The following is a 26,550-nucleotide window of genomic DNA, read 5'->3' as shown; positions in this document are numbered from 1 at the left end:
ATTATCTAAGCAGTCTTCTAATATGAACATTTGGGTTGTTTCCAATCTCCTACTAATAATGCCATAATGAATAATCTTTTATATATAACACTTTTTAAGTGTGTAAATATATCTGGAGAAAAAATCCCTGAGTGAAATTGCTAGGTCAAAGGGTATATGCACTTTAAATTTTAACAATGTTGCCAAATTTCCCTTTGCTAGGGATTATATCACTATACCCTCCCTCTCACGGTGTATGAGAATGCTCTTTTCTCAAAACCTCAACAAAAGAGCATGCTGTCAAACTTTAGGATTTGTGCCAATCTGATAGGTGATAAATACTATCTTAGTGTAGTTTTATTTTGCATTGCTCTTTCCATGAAGTAGATTCAGTATATTCTGAAGGGTTTAAGGGAAACATCTATTTCAGCTTTTCCCTGATATGACCTGGATGTCTTCACAAGAGTTTCTCATTCTCTGTCTGGACCCCTCTAGGATGTGGATGTCTTATGAGCACTGTGGAGCCATTGCATATGGCAACCCACTCCAGTATTCTTGCCTGGAAAATTCCATGGTCAGGGGAGCCTGGTGGGCTACAGACCATGGGGTTGCAGTCGGACACAAGTGAGCACACACAACGCACATGGTGGCCTCAGCCAACAGACGCTCAATCACTGTCTCTTTCAAGTATCATGCTAGTGTTTCATTGTTACGTTCTCCTTAAGGCCTCCCTGGCTTCCCCCACTTATGTCCCCACTGGGTTCCTATAGTGCCTATGAAATGGTTTGTTGTTGTTTAAGTTGTGTCTGACTCTTTGGGGACCCCATGGACTGTAGCCCACCAGGCTCCTCTGTCCATGGGATTTCCCAGGTAAGAATACTGGAGTGCATTGCCATTTCCTTCTCCAGGGGAGCTTCCTGATCCAAGGATTGACCCTGTGACTCCTGCATTGTCAGGAGGATTCTTTACTACTGAGCCACTTGGGAAGCTCACGTGAAATGGTAGTATAATTATAGTGCAGTGACCATGAGCTCACTGAGGACGGGAGCTGTGACTCTTATCCCTGAATCTCAGAACTTCATCCTGAATGCCCAGAAGTCCCTGTTAGATGAATGAGTGAATGGTCTTCCAACCCATATTTTACTCAGTATCATTTCTTTTTACTCCCCAAAAGGACTTTTTTCCAGTCACTTGTCTTTTCAGTCAAGCCTTGGTGCAAATCATCATCAGTGCTTCCCAAACCGTGTTCTCCTTTCCTTCCTGGAGGCTGTACTTCTCAGCTGCCTCAAGCCACCTGCTGGTGGGTCATGTGACTGGTCAGGTACTCTGGGCTGAGGTAGTGAAGAGCCCTGCTGGATGCCCCAGCTGTTTTCTTTCTCAACTCTGGTGTTCTAGGTAGAAAGCCTACCTCATTTCCCTGACTTAGTGTGGGAGAAAAATAAACTTTTAAGCACTAAGTGATAGAGTTTTGAAGTCATTTGCTATTGCAATTGTTTGATCCATGGGAAGAATTCAACCCTTCCCTCCCAGGCATGAGTCACATCCCCAAGGCTATGTGGTACTTTTGAAAGGTCAGGGGCTGTGTAAACTTTGTACCCCAGGTCCAGAACGAGCTACAGAATACAGCTTGGGACTGTTCACTTCCCCTTTCTGGACTTCATTTCTTCATTGAAAATAATGGGGATATTAATACCTACCTGTCTGGAGCTTAAGTAAGATAATGTATATAAAGTATCTAGCACTTAAAAAAAGGTACTCATTCTATAATAGCTTTTATCATAACTCTTAATACTGTAACTGAGGCTTTGCCTATGCTGGTACCATTGCCCTCACTGTTCATCGTTCCCTATGATCCAGTTTTCTCCCATCCTCAAAGCCCTGAGCAGAGTCTCTCTGAGCTGTGACATGTGGTCCCAAGGACTGTTCCCAGTGTTGGATGTGGGAGCCTCTGGGCATATGCACAACCTCTGGGTGATGCTACAGTGGGCCCCCGGCTGGCTTCTCTCTTGCTGGGGCTGACTCACTAGCTTAGAGTGCTCAGCTATGGAGATGCCACACACTGGTGAATCATCAGTAGTTATCAGTATTTTACAAATTATCCACTTCTGATCTGAGCAGATTCAAGATCATTCTTCTAAATATACTACTTAAGTCTCTATGTTTTCCCCTGCCCTCATCTCTACAATCCCTGCTATAGAAGTCTTCTGGTGCTTTTGCTGTCTGTCTCCTCTCCCAGAAGATTGCAAGCACCTCCAGGGCAGGGTCGGCTGACTTTTTCAGCATCACCACAAGGTCCAGTACATGATAAGCATGAGACAAGATGATGTCCCCTGCAGAAAAGGCTGATTTCTGAGCCTTGCTTGAGGGCTGCATAGGAAAATCAAGCAGTGCTTCCAGAGGAATGGACTGGCAGCAACCCATGGCATCAGCATCAGCAGAAGGCATTCCCACTGCAGCCTCCTTGAGAGAGGAGTTAGGGAATGTGTTGGATCTCTAGTGCATACACAATTCTGGCTTCCAGAGCATCCCAGAGACTGTCACAGGGCATAAGGTGGGTGCTGGCCTAGCCACCAACTCATTTTCTTACAAGATCAATTAAATCTTCCTCTAGAGTAGGTTTTGTTTGTATGCTTGTGTTGTCTTTTGTGGCATGACTAAAGGTCAGGCTGGCACTACAGGAGACAGAATGGCACTGGCATTGCCACAGGGGCAGGGGATGGCTTCTTGGGAATCAGCACTCACTCAGCCTGGAAAGCTGGTCTGTAGCCAGTGGATTCTTCTTTTGAACCAAAGAGTGATTAGACAAATGGCCTTTGCAGAACTGTCAGCTGTCCTAGAGGGTCAGGCTGGGACATCAGTTAAGTCCCTGCCTAAAGCCCTGGGCTGTTCTTGGGGAACAGACTGGCCATGGCACTCTGGGCATGTTACCCTTTCCGTTGGGCACCTGCCAGCTTTTCTGTGCTGGGCCAGAGGACGATTCACCACAATAGAGGCTATTCTGTTGCAAATATCACCCAGACTTATTTTTCAAAAGAAGCTGGGGCAGCAGCAATGCCAACTGCAAGGTCAACCCAGCAGGAGAAGGGAACTGATTTGTTCAGAGCCTATTTATCAGGTTTTCTAGGGGAGATTTGTATCTATACCTCATCTATATGGATATCTTTGCTATATCTGATATATAAATATATGTAAGGATATATAAAATATATGTATTTTTCAATTCTTACATTGCTACACAATGATATTAAGAACATTTTACACATGAGGGAATTGGGGTTTAAAGGATTAAAGTACCTTGCCCAAGGTCACCCTGCTCAGAAATATCCATACTGTGCTTTGAATCTAGAAATGTTTTGTCCCAAAGTTCTTCTTCTTTCCCACACTTCCACACTAGAGATGACAAATTGGCAGGGATGAGGCTATGAAAATCAAAAGCAGATTTTCCTCAGGAATCTGAGGATTCCACTGTGTCTTGTATGGATACATAACAGCACCCCTCTTGGCCATTTACTCACTCCAGACAAGCTGGTGAAATATCCAGAAATGCACATTTTCCAGAGGAAAACAAGTGAGAAGAGGAACCCGCCTGGGTCCATGTGAGTGATCAAGGTATTTCCTTAGTTCGTGGGAGGCTCTGGCTTTTTTGGACTAGCCTGAGAGGAAGGAGGAGGCTGGGAGACAGTAGAGAAAAACTGTGCAGTGTGCTCAGTCGCTTCAGTCATGTCTGACACTCTTTGCGATCCCATGGACCATAGCCTGCCAGGCTCCTGTGTCCATGGGAATTTCCAGGCAAGAATACTGGAGTGGGTTGTCATGCCCTTCTCCAGGGGATCTTCCCAACCCAGGGCTTGGACCTGAGTCTCCTGCTGTCTCCTGCATTGCAGGCAGATTCTTTATCCCTGAGCCACCAGGGAAGCCCAGAGAAAACACTAGTCATTATTCAAAAACAAAATGAGGGATAAAAGAGGGAATGCAGGTAGGAAGCAATTTTAATCATTTTCAAGAATATCTTCTAATCTGAGCTGTGTGGAGGAAAGAGCCTAGACTTATTTTGGACGAGTCCCTGAGCCCCAATCTCCTTATATCTGAAATGGGTCATAATACTTAATTTGTTGTGAGAAGTAGGGATAATGAACCTAAAATAGCCCCCAGTGGGTGCACCGTAAGTCGTGTGTTATCATTAACTTTTCATACGTGATCTAGTTCTTGCCTGCTGCATCCCGAGGATGGAACAGGATCATTTGCAGTGGCTGGTTCTGAGCAGGTGGTATCCTAAAATGTCAGATTAGCCTTCTCCACCCCTCACAGCTATGAGTGCCACTGAATTTAGCGCTTCCTCTTTCACAGGCTATGATCACTAGGTAGGAATTGCTATGGTTCTTAATTCATATTTCTGAGGATGTGTGGTTTTTAAGTGCAGCATCTTTGGTTGATTGGTTCTGCAGTGCTTGGAGTCCTGACTGTAGCCCCAGGGGATGGTCCAGAGCAGAAAAGATCCACCCAGAGGCAGGGAGCAAATCCAGAATCAGAGACGGGACAGATTCAGGATCTACTGGAGGACAGATTCCTGCATCACTGGCTTGACCAAACACTGAGAGAACAGTACACACAGGGGATCAAGGATCAAACCCCAGGCTCTGCCTGTGAGAATACCCGTCTGAAATGTGCCACGAGGGCCTTGCCTGGGCCAGCTGCCAAGAAACTGACCAGTGGAAAGCTGGCCTTTGCAATTCATGTGGTCTTGTGAGTTTCCTTTGATGACAGGTGATTAGCTGTGTACCCAGGGCACCTGAGTGTGTGTTTTCATGTATGTTAAACAGTGTACTGGAAAGACATTCTTTACATTGTCCATGTAATCCTCCCATCATCTCCCACTGACCCAGGTCCCAGGGTGAGCATTCTGAACCTCACACCTGTCCAGACCATGTTCCCTTGCATGGATGGAGCCCTTCAATAACTGCTTGTTGCCAAAAAAAGAAATACCACTTTAAAAGACGCTTACTCCTTGGAAGAAAAATGACGACCAACCTAGATAGCATATTGAAAAGCAGAGACATTATTTTGCCAGCAAAGGTCCATCTAGTCAAGGCTATGGTTTTTCCTGTGGTCATGTATGGGTGTGAGAGTTGGACTGTGAAGAAAGCTGAGCGCTGAAGAATTGATGCTTTTGAAGTGTGGTGTTGGAGAAGACTCTTGAGAGTCCCTTGGACTGCAAGGAGATCCAACCAGTCCATTCTGAAGGAGATCAGCTCTGGGATTTCTTTGGAAGGAATGGTGCTAAAGCTGAAACTCCAGTACTTTGGCTACCTCATGCGAAGAGTTGACTCATTGGAAAAGACTCTGATGCTGGGAGGGATTGGGGGCAGGAGGAGAAGGGGATGACAGAGGATGAGATGGTTGGATGGCATCACTGACTCGAAGGACGTGAGTCTGAGTGAACTCCAGGAGTTGGTGATGGACAGGGAGGCCTGGAGTGCTGCGATTCATGGAGTCGCAAAGAGTCGGACATAACTGAGTGACTGAACTGAACTGAACTGAACTGAATAAGGCCCCATGATGTGGCCTCTGCCCACCTCTCTGGTCTCTTTCTAGCTTTCTTCCTGCAACTTTGGTACTTGTAACACTGACCTTCCACCTAGAATGACCTCCCTGCCCTCTCCCTCACCACTCCCTCCCTTTTTCCTGGTTGGTTCTTACTCATCCTTAACAATGTGCTGAGACCGAATTTGCCTGAGGAGTCGAATTCCTCCAAGGAGCCTTCCCTCACTGCCCATGCCCCAGGTTCTGAAGCTCTGGAGCAGAGCTGTCTGGGTTCACATTCTGACTCTCTCTTTACTTACTCCGAGATCCTTGGAAACTTTCTCTTCCATGCCTCCATTCCTCAGGTGCAAAATGGGAATATTCATGGTATAATTCTTTTTATCATAGGGTTACCTGGGGCTTAAGGGAGTTAAATCCATAAAGCTTTTAGAACAGTGCCTGGCACCTGAGAGACCCTCAGTAAATGTTGGTGCTTGTAAATTACAGGTATCTGCTTGGACCACTGAGTTTCCTAAAGACAGTAAGCTTGGACCATTCACTTCTGTTTCCCTCTACTCTGCCCAGAACTGTTCTCTGGTTGTCTGTGGAATGTCTGCTGAAGTGACTGCTACAGAAAGAGAAGCATAATGTACCCAGACCACTGGTTCCTTCAAGGCCAGCCTGAATCACAGCCTCACAAGCAGTTGGCCACTAAGAACGTAAACAGGAGGCTCCTCTGCTGGAGGTGTGACTCCTTGGGCTCTGGCTAGGGACAGAAAGGCAGGGCAGCTCCATGGACAATGCTGAGTGGGGACAGATGGGAAGCAGTGGAAAACCTCTGCTCTGGTCACTGCCTCCTTGGGAAAACTTCTTAGGGCTCGAGGGCCACCCTGACTCCCAGAGAAGAGGCCAAGGGACTGCCTGCTTCCACTGGGATATGCTATGATAGAGCACAGGCTGTGATGATGTTTACCCCTCTATTTGCTCAGGACCCTGAGGCCTGAGGCTGGCACGTGCTCCCTGATCCAGGTGAGGCCAGAGCTATCCCTGCCCATTGGGGCTGAGGGGCTTGATGAGGACAGTCAGCCATATCCTGCCCCCTCAGGAGGAGCTTTTCTCAAAATGTAGCTGGGATTCCCTGGGATCACTTTAGTTATATCGTGTATGGATGACAAAAATCGTAAATCTGCTAGTATTCTCTCTGATGGGAGACATTGCCTGGAGCCCAATCTGGGCTTCAACTTAATAATGGAGGACCCAATGACCTCAGCATCTGCTTTCTAATCCCACCCCACACCAGGATGACTTTCTGTGCTAATTCATATTGTCCATGGTCCAAACTTTTAATTCTACTTTTTTTTTTTTTTGTATTTCTGAAAGGTATGATTGCATGATCCCTCAGTTCCTTTGGGCAAATAAACAACAAAGCAGCCCACCACCCAGGTAAACAGTGAAATATGACAATTCCCTTCAGGTAGACATTGAACATGTGCCTGCTTTTGTGCATCAGACTGATTATCCTCAGGCTTCATCAAGGAATTTCAGGAGATGGCACAAAGTCTGTTGTGTAGTCATGGTCATGATTCTCCCCACTGTGGCCACACGTTCACCAGGCACCGTCTCTGTGTCACGTGGCAAGGAACAACTCGGCTTCCAGGAGTGCACTGGTGCTGGGTGCCTCCCCCTCACAAAGCACCATCTGACCGGGGGCTAGGCTGGCTCCTTTCTTACCTTTATTCCTTGGCCCAGGCTTTCCAGGGAATTGATATCCAGCCCTTCCTTGCAGGCCTGCAGGCAGGAAATCACCTTCTGACTGTCCATTTTGCCAGGGCGAATGGTGAGACTGGCCAGGCTGCCGTGGAAGAATTGAGCAAATCGTGGCTTGGTGACTTCTCCTCCTAAAAGATAAAGAAGCACCATTATCTGCCCTGTGGAGATTGGGCAGGCAACATTGCTTCATGGTGCCATCCGGCCATGGAGCCAAGGATGCAGTGATTGTGTCCCTTAAACCTGAGTTTTTCCTTCCAAGTGGAGAGTGCAGAGTTGTGAACACAGAATGTCAAGAGGATGTTATTGGCTGCCAAGACCTTGGCACTCCCCAGCTGCACCTATTTAGGATTCTGGAACTTTGAATTTAAAACATTTACTTTCAGAGGCACAGAATGTTTTAAAACAGCAGTCCCCAAGCTTTCTGGCCCCAGGGACCAGTTTTGTGGAAGACAATTTTTCCATGGACTGGAAGAGGGGGATGGTTTCAGGATGATTCAAGCACATTAAATTTATTGTGCACTTTATCTCTATTGTTATTGCATCAGCTCCACCTTGGATCATCAGGCATTAGATTCTTGGAGGCTGGGGACTCCTGTTTTAGAAGACAGAAAGTGCCTTCAGAGTCAAAGCAGGGGAGAGGGAATCTACCGGTGATGAAAGACGTGCTGTGTGTCAGGCTGTCTGCTGGGGATTCCATCGGGGTGAGCCTACAAAGAGGAATCATTGTTTCCAAATGACAGACAAGGAGCCCGGGGACTCAGAAAGGTAGAAGGACTTGCCCCAGGACATACAGCGAAACGCTGGAGCTGGCACTCTGGTTCTGGTCTGTGTGACTGCAGAGCTGGCATCTGCTACCCTGTCTTCATTTCACTGAAAGGCTGGCATGCGATTGACAGGTCCTAGAACCCTGAGTCCCTGGGCTCTGATTCTCATGGAGTTGATTTCATATCTGCTCAAATCCAAGTTCTTTGTCATATAGGGGCTTCCTTGATTCTGTTCTACCTCTGTCCTTCTTCCCCTCACCTATGTCCTTCTACTGTCTGTGCCCAGGTCAGCTCTTCAGCTGGGGAAATTGTTCAGTGTGGCTTGTGTTGCAAAGGCAGCCTGGAAGCTGCCTCCTCCCATTCTCTCCCTCATTTCCCAAAGTTCCCTAATATCAATGCCCCTTTAGGTCCAGTGGAAGCCTCAGCTCCTCCAGGAGCCCCTTCCCACTGACTTCATTGAACACAGACACTGTTCCATCCAGGGGCAGCCTACGTCAATAACCTGAGCTTTGATCTTGTACTTCAGTTTGTTCAGAGAGGTAGCCAACGTGCAGGAAAGATGGATCTGGGCAGAACTCTAGCTTTGCTAATTCTCTGCGGGAGGTTCTGTAGCCTTTCTGAGCCTGCACTCACTTGTAGGGGACACTTCTGGGTTTTGCCTCCTGGTTCTCCTGTGCTGCCTCAGTGGCCCCCTCATCAGTTTCTCTAGCACCTGGAGGGCAGGTTTCTGGAAGGTTCTGCCAGAGTAACACCACAGTGACTTCTCTGCCCATGAGTGAGCGATGCTGTGTCAGCAAAGTCTGGACCTCAGCCTGGGTGGCAGAGGACTCTCCACTGGGGGCCCTGTCTCAGTCTTACGGGAATGGGCATCCTGATACCTGCATTCCTATAGTCTTCAGAGTTCTCTCTTAGCAGCTAAGAGATTATTCTCTCTTAGCTGCTTCATTATTCTAGTGCTCTGTTACAGTCAGTGAGTTTTTATATTTTCTTGTTGAAATTACTGTGTGGTTTCTCTCTTCTGATTGGGTCCAGAATGACACACCCTCTATGTTTGCACACATACTTTTGCTCTCACCCATTCCTCCCCACACTAGATACCGCCTCTAAAGTGCTCAGGTCAGGAAGATCCCACTGCTTCTCCAAGGCCCCTCAAGCTTTCTGCTCACCTTGCCTTCTCCCTGCCCTGAGCCTTGGAACACAGATAGTTCATTTCAGTGCACCTCTAAGAACTCAGCGTTGTTAGTTAATGTACGTGTGTTTCATGTCTTCAAGAGCCTATAAGGGGTGGTTGTCAATTATGGCTGCACATTTTAATCATCTGGGAAATCTTTAAAAGAATAATTGGGACGACCCAGAGGGATGGTATGGGGAGGGAGGAGGGAGGAGGGTTCAGGATGGGGAACACATGTATACCTGTGGCGGATTCATTTCGATATTTGGCAAAACTAATACAATTATGTAAAGTTTAAAAAAAAAAAAAAAGAATAAACTGATTCTGGTGCTGTATCCCACCCACAGAGGTTATGACCTTTTTTTTTTTATAGAAGTACAGTTGATTTACAATGTCATGTTAGTTTCAACTGCACAGTGACTCAGTTATATATATATATATATATATAAACACACACACACATATATATATATACACATATACATATATACATATATATATATATTCCTTTCAAGTTCTTTTCCCTTATAGGTTATTACAAAATATTGAGTATAGTTCCCTTTGCAATACAGTAGGTCCTTGTTGTTCATTTTATATATAGTAGTAGGTATATTTTAATCCCAACCTCCTAAATTATCCCTCCCCCCGCACCCCTCTTTCCCCTTTGGTAACCATGTTTGTTTTCTATGTCTATGAGTCTCTTTCTCTTTTGTAAATAAGCTTATTTGTATCTTTGTTTAGCTTGCACATTTAAACGATATTATATTTGTCTTTCTCTGACTTCCTTCACTAAGTCCATCCATGTTGCTGCAAAGTGGCATTATTTCATTCTTTTTATGGCTGAGAAATATTCCATTATATATATGTGTGTGTGTGTGTGCATGTCTTTGTTCAGTTCTTCAGTCATGTTCAACTCTTTGCAACCTCATGACTGTAGCCCACCAGGCTTCTCTGTCTAGGAAATTTTCCATGGCAAGAATACTATAGCAGGTTGCCATTTCCTGTTCCCGGGGATCTTCCTGACTTAGGGATCTGAACTGCATCTCTTGTGTCTTCTGCATTGGCAGGTGGATTCAAAGTCATATATACATGTATATATAACATTATATTAATATATGTGTATTTATATACATACCTCACCTTCTTTGTCCATTCATCTGTCTATCTCCTTTAAGTGAATCAAACATGAAGTCAAGGTTCAGAACCACTGGGCTATAAGCTTCTTAAAGCCAGGCTTCTGCTTACTCCTAAGTGATCTCTCTGCTCTGTGCCACCTGGTGGCTTACTCTTGCCCATCCTCACACATTTCTAGAATTTATTTAAGTCTGTCTCCTGGTTGGAAGGGAGCAGTCATGCATGATTCATTGTAATGAAGACAATACTGGGCAGGTAGTAGGGGAACGGAGGACTGTTGCAGGCACTTTGCAACATGCGCTCATTTATCCCTTTCAACAGCACGAGCCCCTGACCCGGTGTCACTGGGCCTCCTACATGCTGTCTGGCACACAGTGGACACTTCCTAATTGTTGGCTGGATTGAAGGAGATGCTCCAGCAGAGTAGCAACTGTGGCATCTCTCCAGTAGCCACCTCACTCCTGCCCTCTTGCAATGGCAGCACTGAAGTTTGGGGGGTTGACTCGAGTTCCAGGGATGGACTCTATTTATTCAAAACGAATGAATAATTCACCTGCCAGTGTAGGAGGCACAAGAGACACAGGTTAGAGCCCTGAGTCAGGAAGATCCTCTATTTAGTCAAAGCTGGGTTTCCCTTGTAGCTCAGCTGGCAAAGAATTTGCCTGCCATGCAGGAGACCTGGATTCAATCCCTAGGTTGGGAAGATCCCTTGGGAAAGGGAAAGGCTACCCACTCCAGTATTTTGGCCTAGAGAATTCCATGGACTGTATAGTCCATGGGGTTGCAAATAGTCAGTCATGACTGGGCGACTTTCATTTTCACTTTCAGTCAGGCTGTTTTGTCTCCATTGCTCCAGTGACTGAACCAGGCATGGACTTGGGATTAGCCATACCAGGTGAAGCCAATCAGCACTTGGCATCCAAAAAGCCACAAGTGTTGGTCTAGGGATAATCAGGAGATGAAGTTTAACCCAATGAGATGAGCAGAGAAGCTGGCTGGCAGCCTCTGGGACAAGGGCTTCCATCTTCTCTCTAGAAGGTGTCTGGAACCTACTCTTGTTCTCTTTCCCTGGGGATCATTCTGTAAAGATAGAAGGCTGAGAGTGGCTGCAGCCATCCTGCAAGCAGACCGGGGACAACTAAGGCAATGCCTGGAGCGGGGGCAGAGCCAGGAGGGTACAGCAGGCTGAGTGAATCCTGAGTAGACCTCCTCACTGCTTTACTGCAGGATGTCTTCAGCTATGGGAGCTGGGCATCCATCTTTAAGGGTTTAATCTGTTTTGACTCACGCTACCCAGAACATCTTCACATTGGAAATGAATGGACAAGGCTCTATCAAAGTGCTCTGTCCACAGGTTTGACTTTGAGAGATGACCTGAGATGATCTCTCAGGCCATGGCTTTGGGTATGGGGGAGCCAATCTGGGAGTCATTGGGTTTAGGCTCCCGAGGCCCTCATGGTTAAGGTGCCCCTCACAGCCATCAGCATGCTCCTGCCCTACTGAAAGAACACTTCTGTTACCCTGCAGGAAGACGAGTATGAGCCTGGATCTGATTGGTAGACTGCCACACTCCAGGGCATCCAGGTGGTTATCTCTTCCCTGCCTTGTCTCCCACTTAGAGCAGCAGATCCAACAAGAAGTCTCAGTGACTAGGCATGAACTCTGTGCCCAATGCCGTGTGAAGTCCTCAACATACATCATCTTATTGAACCTTCATAGAACTCTTGAGAGGTAGGCATTTCCTCTATGGTTAAAGAGGAACAAATTCAGGTTTAGAGACAAGAAAGTAGCCAAGGTCATCTAAGGAGTAATTGGTGAAATGTAGGCTTCTAGAGAGTGAGTGTATCCATCCATACTCAGGACCAGCTGGTCATTCTGGTGGTACTAGTCAGCCCAGTCTATAGAGTGTGGCTGGTACTATGGAGAAGAGCATGGAGATTCCTTAAAAAGAAAAAAAATAAATAAATAACTAGGAATAAAAGTACCATATGACCCAGCAATCCCACTACTGGGCATACACCCTGGGGAAACCATAATTGAAAAAAAGACTTGTACCCCAATGTTCATTGCAGCTCTATTTACAATGGCTAGGACATGGAAACAACCTAAATGTCCATCCACAGATGAATGGATAAAGAAGTTGTGGTATATATACACAATAGAATATTACTCAGCCATAAAAAGGGACACATTTGAGTTAGTTGTAGTGAGGTGGATGTAGACTACACTGATGTAGTCAGTATAGTGAGGAACCCAGAGCCTGTTATACAGAGTGAAGTAAGTCAGAAAGAGAAAAACAAATACCGTATAGTGATGCATACATATGGAATCTAGGAAAATGGTACCGATGAACCTATTTGCAGGGCAAGAATAGAGACACAGACATAGAGAGCAGACGGGAAGAAGGTGGGACAAATTGAGAGAGTAGTGTTGAAACACATATGTTAACCATGTGTGAAGTGGATAGCTACTGGGGAGTTGCTGTATAAAACACAAGGAGCTCAAACTGGTGCTTTGTGATGACCTAGAGGGGTGGGATGGGGTGGTGGGTGGAAGGGAGGTTCAAGATGGAGGTCACATAAGTATATTTATGGCTGATTCATGGTGATGTATGGCAGAATCCAATACAATATTTTAAATCAGTTATCCTCCAATTAAAATTAAATCGGAAAAAATAGAGTGTAGCTGGGAGAGAGCCCTTGTAGTCTGCCACCCAGAGCCTCTCATCTGCTCACTCACCACTCACCATCCTTTACACTTTCCTGGGTTCCAGAACATCTTCCTACACACTATTTTCACTCAGCAAAACATCCATGTTTTCTACTTTTGACTTAAGAATCCTAGACCTGCGATGCACTCTGTTTATTAATGACACGACTCCAGGAAAGCAATTCAATTAGCATTGTGCAATAGGAGGCTAGCAAAAACTAGAAATATACTTGCACTCAGAGGTGGTTGTGATGCGGGATTTAAAAAAAGAGTGGATACATATACTGAAAAATCTTTCTGTTTAATATCTAGGGTGTCTGCACACACCACATGGCTTCTCTGCTAACATTTAGACATACATATGCTCATGAATTATTGTAAGAAAAGAAAATAACCTGATTTCCAATACAAAGAACCTTCTCCAAATATTTGCAAACACAGATTCCTAAGGCTAGATCGGCACACATTTTTAAAGTGTTTGCTGTTTGCCTAGCATTCTGTTTGATTCAGCTGATGATAAGATAGGACTGTGTTTTCCAGGAGCTCACATTCAGTTGGGAGAATAAAGTATAGACACTGGAAAAGTAAAATAAAAATGTAAGAGTAAATTGCCAGTTCAGTTCATTTCCTAAGGCAGTGCATGATTAATTTCCAAACACATGATATAGAAAATACATCCAACAGATCAGGGGGGAAAATAATAGCCGTGATTTATCAAGTCCCAGGGCTTCCCTGGTGGCTCAGATGGTAAAGAATCTGCCTGCAATACAGGAGACCTGGGTTTGATCCCTGGGTCCAGAAGATCCCTTGGAGAAGGGAGTGGCTACCCACTCCAGTACTCTTGCCTGGGAAATCCCATGGACAGATGAGTCTGGTGGGCTACAGTCCATGGGGTCACAGACAGTTGAATACGACTGAGCTACTAACACACACAGGTGGTGCTAGTGGTAAAGAATCCGCCTGCCAATGCAGGAGACTCAAGAGGTGCAGTTCGATCCCTGGGTTGGGAAGATCCCCTGGAGAAGGAAATGGAAACACACTCCAGTATTCCTGCCTGGAGAATACCATGGACAGAAGAACCTGGCAGGATATGGTCCATAGGGTCACAAAAAGTTGGGCATGACTGAAGCAACTTACCACACACACACACTGGGTCCTTAAAACATGACGATTTCTTCCCCAGGGTATTTTATTTAATAATGCTTAAGTTGCAGGATAGTACTTTTGAGATCATAGTCTGTCTCTTCTGATTTCTTTCATCTTACCCTCAGTTTAAACGCATCTCTGTCTTGTGCTCACTGCTGCAAGAACGGTTGACAGGAGGGAGAGAAGATGGGGCTTGGAGCTGAGTTGCTTCCTCAATTTCATCTCAAGTCCTAAATTTAGAAGGGTGGGGAAGATGTATCTTCAACATCCTTGGAAAATAGAGGAAGGAAAAACCTGCCTTTCCCCAGTCTAGGAGATGATACTCCAAGCTAGGGGGTGGCAGCGGGGGGTGGATGGACAGGATGACAGAGATGCAGAATGAGGGTGAACACCCTGGAAACAGTGTGTGATGCTGGGAGGGGAAGCGAACCTGGCACATCTGGATAGGTGGAGAGAGGGACCAAGCATGGTTTTACAAGGTATGAGAAGCAGCAGAGGTATTTCTGTGTCCCTAAGACAAAGAATTACACAGAGCACTGATGACCCTGAAGGACCATTAATGACTGAGGATCAAAGAGATGGACACCGTTTCAGTAGACACCTGCATGGAAAGATGACTGGAGGCCCCTCAACACCCTAGCCCCTTATACATCCCCCTGAAATCAGCTGGCACCCTAAATGGCAACCCACTCCAGTATTCTTGCCTGGAGAATCCCACAGACAGAGGAGCCTGGCAGTCTACAGTCCATGGGGTTGCAAGAGTTGGACACAACTGAGTGACTAAAGAAATGGGAGAATTCCAAACTTGCCAAGGTTGAATCTCCCCCACTCAGATAGAAGAGGGACTGGAAGTGACACTAAGATGGATGTGGAAAAATGACTTTTTTCTTTGTGAATTCAGATTCTTACCTGCTAAACTACAACTCCTTTTACAGATGATATTTTCACAGCTAGGTAACTTGCCTAAGGCCCAACAGGCAGAAGTTAGTGAAACTCTGATTCAGACTCAGGTTTTGCTTGCTCTCAAGCTTTTGACCTGAGTGCCATACAATGCATATGGCTGGGAGGGTTCAAGCAGAATTTCTTGGAGGATCTCATAATTGGATCTCATAATTGCTTCAGAAAGATAAGGACAGGTTGGGATTGATACAAGGCTGAGGGTGAATGTCCAATTACACGGAGTTCTGTAGACACTGAATGATTTCAGCACCAACTCCCAGTGATTTGTGTCAAGTTTACTGGGAAACACAGTTCTCATGAAAAATAATGGTCTTTGGCAAAAGTGATTTAACATAGCTTGTGTTATTCTGAGCCAGAGTTTTCATTCAGCTTTCTTTCCACTGAGAGGTGGGCCCACCAACTATACACATAGCTTTAGAATCAGTAATATTCACTTTCCTCTGAGTAAAAGACCTGTGTTGTGTGAATGGACAAAGTAGCTTCCCTTTGCAAAGTATGTGTGGGATGCTGCTGGTCTTTTTTTTTTTTTTTTTCTTGCTGTCATTCCCACAGCTATTTAGTCTGAGAAGCACATAGAAAGGAGGGGTGGGGGCATATTCCCTCCTGCTTGGGTTGGATGCTGCTCTGTGCATGGCTTGTTGATGGGGATGCCCCTCAATGAACACAATTTCACAGATGGTTAGCTATCAATTTTGAGCAATGCAAATGGTTAGACCATTGGAAATCTTGCTTTCTCTCATTTCAGTGATGGAGATACCCACTGAATGCAAAGACTAAGTGAAGTGTGTAATAGACTCCCATAAACTGTGGCTTTAAAACCTGTGCACAACCCCAGGGTTTAGAACTGTAGTTGTAAGGACTGGTGGTCAGGGATGCTCTGCCCTCAGGGCTGGCCATGACACAGTCTCAGCAGGCTTTCTTGATCCTTTGGTTGTTATGTCTCCGTCCTTCCAGCATTTTCAGTGAACATTTACATGGTGGGTTCTAAGTTCATAAGAAACATATGACTTATGGGATGACCCCAAAAGTCAGTACTTTGGCGTTAGGCACCTAGATTCACAAAGCTGGAATGGCCCTTATATATCAACCAGAATGGCTCCGCCATTCTCCAGGAGCACAGAGGCAAGACACAGTCTTCAAAGACCCAGAGCAAGTAAGCAGCAGCAGTAGCAGTAAGGGTTTAGAATTCTTTTCTGACTCTAGATTCAGCCCTCCTGTTAAACCAAGATGCCCAGTGGGCCAGTCATTATCTTTGGCCTCAGCTTGACTTTGTCTGATCTGGGGAAGAAAGCCCGGGGAGTCCTGGCAAATGGTTTGCCTGTAGATTCCAGAATCTTCTGGCCTTCCTTGCTTGGCTATTAAATGCCATCTGGTTCTACATATCTCTAGAAGCAGAGGTGGGTGTGGCAGTGTAATTAATGCTGTGGGTGACACAGTTCTCGGTGCAAACCAGGCTCTAGGTGACCCTTCCCAAGGTCCTTATGTTCTCTGCGTCTGTTTCCTCATGAGCAAAATGGAGATGATAATCACAGCCACAACATAGTGTTGTTAAAGAAAAGCCAAGCCAGAGCTAAGCACAGTGCAGGAACTCAAAACTAGCAGTCAGTTTTGGTGCCAGCAAAAACCAAGGAGCTCTGAGATGAGATGATGTCATGGGAGTCTTCTCTTTCTTCAGGGGTCTCTTTCTTTTTTTTTTCCTCCCTGCCATAGTGTGTCTCTCAGACAAGTTAAAATGATACTCAGAATTAAAATGGCCTTTTTGCTCTAAGACCCTTGTTAAAATTTTCTAATTAGAATTCTAATTTAGAATGAGATTCAAAGTTTAAATTGTAACTCAGTTATCCTGTTTCCACACATAAATCACCAAATTTTAAAGCTGATTTCATCTGTGTTGTCTTTAGACCAATATACCCTTATGCCAAATGAAATCTAGGGCCTAGAATCATCTTTACTTGATTTTTAAATACAGACAATGCTAAGAGACACTGTGTTAGTCACCCCTGTGTATCAGACATGAGCCATACACCTTTGTCAAAACAAACTCAAAACTGGGGTATAATTCAATAACCAATAATTATTGACCTTCTCCAGGACATAACATAGGAGGAAAGGGGAGGGAAGGGGAGTCTTTGAGAGCAGACAGTCCTTGCTTTCTGCAAATCCATGCCTTAGTGGGGGATAGAGACCTCCATTAATAACTCCAATGAGATGGTTCCCAAACAGTGCTCCAGGAACACTAATCTACACAGAGTGACTTCCATAGTGAAATAAGACTGAGAACCACAGGTTAGGTAATGTCAAACTATTGGTTTCTTGGTGAGTTTCTGAGAGCTTTGAATAAACAAAGGTGCATTGTGACTCTTCAGTGTGGGCCGTGGGGATGGCTTATATGTTTTCCCAAACTAGACCTTGGCCTCCTTGTGGAACCTGGGGGACCCAAGCTTCATGAAGCCCTGGGGAAATTCCACTTGAATGTAAGGCAGACTATGCTAGCACGTGCCTCTCTCTCAGCAGCAGAGACCTCCAGGGATGCAGAATAATTTCAACACAGACTTTATTAAGAGAATTTGTATTAAATTAGACCAAGTTTATTAAGTGATGACATGCGCTCCAGGTATGTACTAATTTTAGTGTCTGGCAAAAATAATGACCTGAAAATGTACACCAGATCTCAGGACCACATGTGGCTCCAATTCCCCTCTGTCTGAGGAACAGATGCTATTGATTACTGCAACTTTCAGCATCATTTCTGCCTTTTTATTACTTTTTTTGGCCATTCGTATTCTTTGCCTCAGCCCCTCCCAAAAGCCACAAATAAGTGGGGTTCTGTGTCTTTTCCTTAACAGAGTCTAATTTTTAGAACTAGCTCCTTCTCTATCTCCTGCTGTTTTGTTCGTTAAGTAGCGGGTAGGACTCAGCCAGACCAGGAGCTAGGGTAGAAGGCCCTCCTCATCCAACACCAGGCGGTGCTATCGTTAGGAAGAGGCAAAGCTGGACGCTCTAGGAAGGCCAAGGTCCAGAGCAGTGGAGGAGAGTCCCCAGCAGAGGCAGAGATGAGGTGGTCGCTGGGGACAGAGCCACAAGCAGGGACGACAGTGATGAGCTCTGCCAAGAGCAGATAAGGCTCAGGCAGGGGGCAGGGTGGTACCTTCTTAAATGCGTGTTTACAGCTATGCTTCTTCAAACATGTTTAGCCATTTCATTAAAACAACCCTAGCTCTGATATCATATAAAATTAGTAAGTCAGAGCTTCTCCGGTTGTCGTGATGGGGGAGAGGTGCTCTGGAGTGTCACCTGCTGGGTCATCTCTGTGGGTGGCGCATCGGTAGCCTTCCTGACTCACTCCCATGACAACTGAGTTATAGGGCCTGGGTGGCTGGACCCAGGGTAGAGGTCCAGACACAAAGAAGATTATATAATTTTTATCACATATGAGTAGAACTTGAATTTTTGTTGTTAGAAATGGATGAATAGGGACTCTAAGGAAAAGGACAAATTAATTAGTCTTTTAAACAATCTTCCCACATGGCATGACCCAGAGAGAGACAAGGGACCTGGTATTTGTCTAAAGGCAGCAGTTTCTCAGTCAGCACAGACAGATTTTGGCCAGGAGAGAGGGTCTGGCTCCATTCTGAAAATGCTGACACAGAGCACAGAGGTGATGGCTAGGTGGCACACAGCAGCCACACAGAGACAGAAGGACTCTCTTGAGATGCAAGGTCCATCCTGACTTCAAAAGCCCTTCCCTAGAATTAAGATATGCTGCCTGCTTGAGGCCATCCTGGCAATATTTACTAAGTGTAAATGAAATCTCATTTTTTTTAATTACTGGAAAAATACCCATGAAAATGAAGTTCCACTGATTACTCTGGCTTTCCAATTCAATCACAGGACACAGTAGACTAATTGGGGCGGCAGAGTCCTGCCCAGCCTCTGAGCTGGAGCCTCTGAGTTCCAGCTCTGAGTTCCCGGGAGCACCCAGCAAGCAGCTGCTAGCACATTATTTTCTATCCCCATTGTTAACCCCCTGAATGGAAATTTCACAAATGGGAACTGGTTCCCTTGCCAACCTCAAAAGTACCTGAAAAACTCCCCACAATTACAGTCCCAAAGGGGCCTGTTCACACAGCGGGCTTATAATGTGTGTATAAGTGGAGTTTGGAAGGCTTAGAAACATGCCGAGGCAAGGGCTGTATTACTGACTATCAATTTCACAGCACTGTGTCCTATTGAAAGACCTTTTGATGTCTCCTCCCAAGACAAAGGGTACTTCCTTCGTAGCTCAGTCAGTAAAGAATTTGCCTGCAAAGCAAGAGACCTGGGTTCTATTCCTGAGTCAGGAAGATCCCTTAGAGAAGGAAATGGCAACCCACTCCAGTATTCTTGCCTGGAGAATGCTATGGACAGAGGAGCCTGGCAGGCTAGAGTCCATGGGGTCACAATAGTTGGACACGACTTAGCGACTAAACCACCACCCAAGACAAAAACATGGCTCCAGGGAGCATGTAAATATTCATGAGAATCCAAGCTCCTAACAAGGCAAGATGCACCCTATGGTCTGGTCTCAACTCTATCTCTTCCTCCTCTCCACTCATTCTGATCCACGCACATTCCAGTGATAGGCACCCTGGGCATGCCAACATCAAGCTGCTCTGCCATGGCATATGCTGTTGCTACCTTTATCAGCCTAGTGAACTCATATTCATCCCCAAAAGCTAAGTTTTAAAGACTTTAAGGGATTTTTCTCCCATGCTGAAAATTCACCAAAGATTATCTTTCCTTTCAGAAAAGATACCTAAATCTTCTCCGCGCTCAGAAGCCTGGATGATGAGTTCTCTCCTACAACATCAGCCCCATCTTCCCGTGCTTGTCTTTTGACTGACTCTTTCCCAGGCTCAGTGACCTTCTTTATGACCTAGAGATGGACCTGGCTGGCCAGGGCCTGTCTGTGAGGATTAGTCCTGGGGAAGGGGAGAAGGTCAGTACGTTCAGGGAGCTGTGGGGAAGCTGGAATCACAGAAGCCAAAGTGTACCAAGGTCTTGTGGAAAATCTACCATATAGGGTTTAGGTGCAAGGAGGAGGTAGAGGAGGCAACCAGCAGATGTTTTCAAATTTACACATTCATTCAACTGAAACATGCCAAGCACACTCCAAATGCCTGCACCGAGTCCTTATAATAACCTTGCAATACAGGTATTACTCTAGATAAGGAGATAGGTGAGAAAGTATTAATAGGAACTCAAGGAAGTTAGATATTCTGCAGGTTTCCACTGCAGGCTGGGATGACGGGGCTCAGATGTGGTCCCTGAAGGCTGCTAGGGAAGTCATGGTAAGGTTCATGGTGACATGATTAGGGCCCTTTCTTTCTTTTTTAAATTAATTAATTTATTTTAATTGGGGAATAATTTCTTTACAATATTGTGATGGTTTCTGCCACACATCGACATGAATCAGTCATGGGTGCACATGTGTCCCCGCATTCTGAACCCCCTCCCACCTCCCTCCCCTACCCCATCCCTCTGGGTTGTCCCAGAGGACCAGCTTTGAGTGCTCTGCTTCATTCATCAAACTTGTACTGGTCATCTATTTTACATATGGTAATATACATGTTTCAATGCTCTTCTTTCACGTCATCCCACCCTTGCCTTCTTCCACATAATCCAAAAGTCTGTTCTTTACATCTGTGTCTCTTTTGCTGTCTTGCATATAGGATCATCGTTACTATCTTTCTAAATTTCACATACATGCATTAAAGTGCTGTATTGGTGTTTCTCTTTCTGACTTACTTCACTCTGTATAATAGGCTCTGGTTTCATCCACCTCATTAGAACTGATTCAAATGCATTCTTAGCGCTCTTTCTTATGGGCAGCATCCAATCTATGTCCCAAAATATCTGCGGCCTGGCTGTGGCGTCTAGCTGGGGCATGCAACCACATGAGAGGGCTGTTGTTCTAACACTGTGTTCAGTGACTAATGATTCCTGGGCAACCTCTGAATTAGTGCCTTGCTATACTAACTAGTTCCATGGGCTCGTGTCAGATGACACAGTCTTCCTCTCCTCATATCCTGGGGAATTCTGCAATACTGAGGGAGCTCTTATCACATTCTATGAAACGTTTGAGAAGATTTTTACTGTCATGTGATGTACATCAGACTTCAAGTAGGTGACTTCTACTCAAAAATACACTCTTACTCAGCCATAAAAAAAGAATGAAATAATGCCATATGTAGCTACATGGATGGACCTAAACATTATCACACAAGGTGAAGTAAACCAGACAAATATCATTGATAATGCTTATATGTTGAATCTAAAAAAAAAAAAGAGATACAAATGAACTTATATACAAAACAAAAACATGAGAAAGTAGCACTGACATATATATACTATCATGTGTAAAACAGATAACTAGTGGGAAGCTGCTTCATAACACAGGGAGCCCAGCCTGATGCTCCGTGATGACCTAGAGGGCTGGGCTGGGGGTGGGGTGGGAGAGAGGCTCAAGAGGGAGGGGATATACATTACATATAGCTCATTCATATTGTTGCACTGCAGAAACCAACAAACATTGTAAAGCAATTATCCTCCAATTAAAAATTAAAAAAATTAATGCTAAATAAATTCTTTTCGTTAAATAACAAATATATTTAAAAACTGGGGAAAAAAAAAAACCCAGATACAGACTTACAGACAGAAAACAACCATGGTTATCAAAAAAGGAAAGAGGGGAATGGATAAATTAGGAATTTGGATTAAAATATACACACTACTATAAACACAATAGATAATCAAGGACCTACTATTTAGCACAGGGAAGTCTACTCAAGATTTTGCAATAACCTATAAGGGAAAAAAATTTGAAAAAGAAGTGTGTATATATATATACATATATATATATATATATATATATATATATATAACTGAATCACTTTGCTGTATACCTAAAACTAATACAACAATGTAAATCAACTATACTTCAATTAAAAAAAAATACACTGTCTTCCGTTGCCTCATTCCTGCTTTGTCTTCTTCCTGGGTTTTGTCCCTAGTGCTCCCAGGGCTGCACCGTGTGCCCTTCTTGCCATCTTCTCTTGCATGGAGCTGCCCAGAATTTACTCTTTGTCCCAACCCAGAGGGGTTTATGTCTCCCCTAGAGGGAGCCAGTCCTCCCAAGTCATAATCTTGTACCACAACCCACCTTTTTCCTCCACCCCCACAGCAAATGGTCAAGGTCTCAAATCTTAGTAACCCTCAAAGAAGGCATCATCAGGAGTTTGAGGAGTCATCTCCAAGTACTGATCTGCTTATTTGAGGAGCATTTTACTTCCCCTCTGGTCTCTCACTGATACTTCAAAGAACCCCAGCTGTTAAAGGGAGCAAAGACAAAGATGCTCACAAATCTGAGTGGGGAACAGAAAGGCTAGATGCACGCTCAGAGAGCTGGCTCTCCTACTTCCAAAGAGGTGATGAGTCTGGGCTGGGGACTGGAGGAGAAGCAGCAGCAGAGGAAGTGACTTCCCAGAACAGAGAGTCGGGATCTTAGACAATTTGAGTGGGAATAAAGAGAGATCCTTGGCTCCTGACCAGTGTAGAGAGCAACAGAGCCAACTGGCAATTTTTTATACCAGATTCCACTTGCAGGCTTTTCTTTACACAGCCCCAGTTTGAAACCAGATAAGGTTCCAGAATAATAAAATGCATTAGCAACTCAGAGGCAATTCTGAAATTGCTCCTGTTGATCTAAAGTCAAAATCTGGTCTCAAGCCAAGTGCTTTATTATTACACAAGGTTAGAGCTTGGATTCATCCTTAACTTTTTAAGTCCTGTTTTATTAGTAGGAGATACTATATTTTCCTGGCTGAAGCTCATACCACTTGCTTTGCCCTTTTCTCTGCCTGTACATTTGATGGACTGTACACAGATAGGCCAGGGAGAAGGGCTGGACCTAAGGGTTACCTTGCCAACAAGCGCCGACTGTCAGTTGCATGGCAATGTGAGATGGATGAATGGGCCAATCGTTAGTCACCAGGTATGGTTCATACGTTGCTCCATCCATGTATAAGGTGACCACAGGAAACTCCACATTGATGACATAGTAATGCCATTCTTTGTCACAAATCTAGTGAAAAGAAAGAGAAGCAACACTTAAAATTGAATATGCAATAAAACATCCAATAGACTTTTATTCCAATTATGAAAGAGGGAGAAGAGACCTTTAGGTTAACAATGTTTATTGCAAAGAACTCAGTGAACATAATGGCTGATATGCACTGAGGTTATAGAAACGCACATCAGATATGATGGAGCAAACCATGGAATTGAGGAACACCTGGGAAACTTATCATTGGGTAAATATCTGACTATGGAGATTATCTTGGTCGGCAAGTTCTGGTGGACAGGTGGGGGTGTCAACTTAAATTTGCTCTGTGTGAGCAATAGTGAGTGAGTGAGTGAGTGAAGTCACTCAGTCATGTCCAATTCTTTGTGACCCCCATGGACTGTAGCCTACCAGGCTTCTCCATCCATGGGATTCTCCAGGCAAGAATACTGGAGTGGGTTACCATTTTCTTCTCCAGGGGATCTTCCCGACCCAGGGATCAAACCCAGGTCTTCTACATTGGAGGCAGACGCTTTAACCTCTGAGCCACCAGGGAAGCCCAAAAATGTTTTTCAAAGCTTGAGGATGGATGGTGCTATAAAAAGCAAGATGCTAGACTGGAAGTAGAAATGAAGATGAAGATAGAGAAGGGGCAGAGGAAGGGAAAAAGAAAGAACAAAATAGAAGAGGAAGAAATTAGGAGTTATGAGCACGGACAAAGCAACAGACAAAGGAAGAAGGAGTTTCATAAGAACAGAAAACCTTCAATTCCTTTGTCTCTATATTAATGCTTGCCCAAGGAGCTGTTGTAGTCTCATGCTCCCTTCAACTGAAGCAAAATAAATTCTGAGACAGATAGTCTTCCCAAGAAGATTCAGCTTCATCCCTCCTTAGAGTCCCTGGGAAGCCAAAGAAGGATGACAATGAGTCCTCCTGGCTGAACTTGGTACAGAGCACACTCACATTCATGTCTGCTCATAATTTTAGTACCTAAGACTTTTGGTCTTAGACCTGGGAACCAAAACCTAACCTTAATGGGTGGGTAGAGACATTTGGAGCCAGGATAAAGTCACTATTCCTGACCTCAAGGTACTCAAATCCCACTTGTTGTTCAGTTGCTAAGTCATGTTTGACTCTGTACCTCCATGGCAGACTCCTCTGTCGTTCACTATCTCCCGGAGTTTGCTCAAATTCATGTCCATTGAGTCGGTGATGCTATCTAACCATCTCATTCTCTGTTGCCCTTTTCTCATTCTGCCCTCAATCTTTCCCAGCATCAGGGACTTTTCCAGTGAGCCAGCTCTTTGCATCAGGTGACCAAAGTATTGGAGCTTCAGTTTCAGCAGCAGTCCTTCCAATGACTATTCAGGGTTGATTTCCTTTAGGATTGACTGGTTTGATCTCTTTGCAGTATGATCCAAATTAGAAACCAACATGGCATGTCTTGGGAAAGGAGCTAGGAAGAATAAAAGGTGGCAAGGCTGGGGAATGGCACCCCCTTCCTCCAATCCAAGCAAGTGCCTTAGAAGTCACATTAGACTCCATCTCTTCCCCACTCCCTCCCCCTCAGATCCTTCTGCATCCTCTTGTCTTCATCGCCCCTGTCATCTGTGGCAGCAGAGACAGATGAGTTCTGCAGGAAGGTGACCCCCAAGTGAGGGCATCGAAGTCCTCCTTACACCCCACTCTGGATTAAATGTGCTGTTTCTCATGAATAGATAACACCAACAGGGATGCTAAATGATCTTTTCCCTTTCATTTTAGAGTAAGATTTTTTCCCCTTAATGTTCTTTTTATACTGTCTTGTCTCATGTCTCAGAAAATTACTCCTTTTGAAGTCCATTAACCTGATAAAGGCTGATGAATATTTTAGGGACCCTTGAAAGGTAAGCAGGAGGGTTCCAGGCAGACACTTCCAAAATCCTGTTACGCTTCATAAGTATTCAGTTCAGTACTGCGTATATCCCACTAGAGGTCCTAACCCGATTTATACTCCCCTCCTACTTGATGCCTGTGATCAGACACTGGACTGGGTACAGGAGTCTGGGGGTAGGTCTGGGACCCAGGTGAGGCTGATCTAGGGGTATACTGCTAAGTCACTTCAGTCGTGTCCGACTCTGTGTGACCCCAGAGACGGCAGCCCACCAGGCTCCCCCGTCCCTGGGATTCTCCAAGCAAGAACACTGGAGTGGGTTGCCATTTCCTTCTCCAATGCATGAAAGTGAAAAAGTGAAAGTGAAGTTGCTCAGTCGTGTCCGACTCTTAGCGACCCCATGGACTGCAGCCTACCAGGCTCGTCCACCCATGGGATTTTCCAGGCAAGAGTACTGAAGTGGGTTGCCATTGCCTTCTCCTGACCTAGGGGTATAGGTGTGGTACAAAGGAAAACCTGGAGACAGGGCCTGGGGGCAACAGAAGAATGAGAAACTAGGGAGAGTTCCGAATGAGGAAGCTTCCAATCCAAGGAGGCCCAACGTATCCTGGACTTGCAGTCCAGGATGCAAGTCAAGGATGGCTAGTCAGAATACCCCCATCCCCAGGATATTCTCTGAGGCATCAGGAAACCTCTGACTAGTCCAGGATGGGAAAAGGGCAGGTGGAAGTGCAGTAACCCTCTCTACACCTCATGCCCTTTGAAATGTAGACAGAACACAAAAGTCAATTGGGCAGCACAAGGGGGCTCCCTTGCCCAGGTCACCATCACCCCACTTCCAGTGGCCATGCTCTCGGGCCTGATGGCCACATTGAATCCATGTGCTGGTTGACTCTACAGTACTCCATGTCTGCCAAAGCTGGGTGGAGGCTGGGTCCTCTGGCTTGCTTTCTTTCACATCACTTACAGGGTGGGTAGCAGGAACAACGCCAAGGAGATCTGGGCTGGGAGCAGGGTGGTACTCTAGGGTGAGCTGGGGACTGGAGAAGCCTCTCATGAGAGGGGAGGAAGTTAGGCTGCCAAGAGTTGGTCTAAATGGCCTAGAAAAGGCCACATGGGAAGTTCCGAGTTGGTTTTCTCAGGAAATCAGGTATTTTTGAACATAGTTATTCAATGTGTGATGCATTTACCTACAAACCAATGTGTGAGGGAGTGTACTAGAGGCTGTGTGGAATGCAGAACTTGTCAGGTATGTGCTTTACTCTAGATTTTCAATTTGGGGCAGGGGTGGTGGTGGTTAGGTATCAAATACACAAGAGACTCGAATGAAATGGGAACTGAGATTAGTCTTACAGACAAGACACAATGCACTGTGAGATCCAAACTTCTGGCTGGGAAAAGTGGCAAGTAGGGTGACTAGAAC

The 26,550-nt window shown here is 45.2% G+C and overlaps 1 protein-coding gene across 2 annotated transcripts in view; it reads right to left on the bottom strand.

The window, feature by feature from the left end:
• The window catches only part of CLSTN2 (calsyntenin 2), a 729,802-nt gene that overhangs the window by 18,653 nt on the left and 684,599 nt on the right, over positions 1 to 26,550 (bottom strand). For both annotated transcript variants that reach the window (XM_086316698.1, XM_086316709.1), the window contains exons 9-10: positions 23,113 to 23,275; positions 7,231 to 7,397 (exon numbers count right to left, since the gene is read on the bottom strand). In XM_086316698.1, the coding sequence (XP_086172824.1) occupies positions 7,231 to 7,397; positions 23,113 to 23,275 (330 nt within the window). The remainder of the gene's footprint in view (positions 1 to 7,230; positions 7,398 to 23,112; positions 23,276 to 26,550) is intronic.

Source organism: Bos grunniens, chromosome 1 (assembly GCF_055505025.1).
Source record: "Bos grunniens cultivar Pamir isolate PY7600 chromosome 1, Bosgru_T2T1.0, whole genome shotgun sequence".
Classification (NCBI taxonomy): Eukaryota; Metazoa; Chordata; class Mammalia; order Artiodactyla; family Bovidae; genus Bos; species Bos grunniens.
Note: the sequence above shows the minus strand (reverse complement) of the source record. Positions and strands in the feature narration are given on the sequence as shown.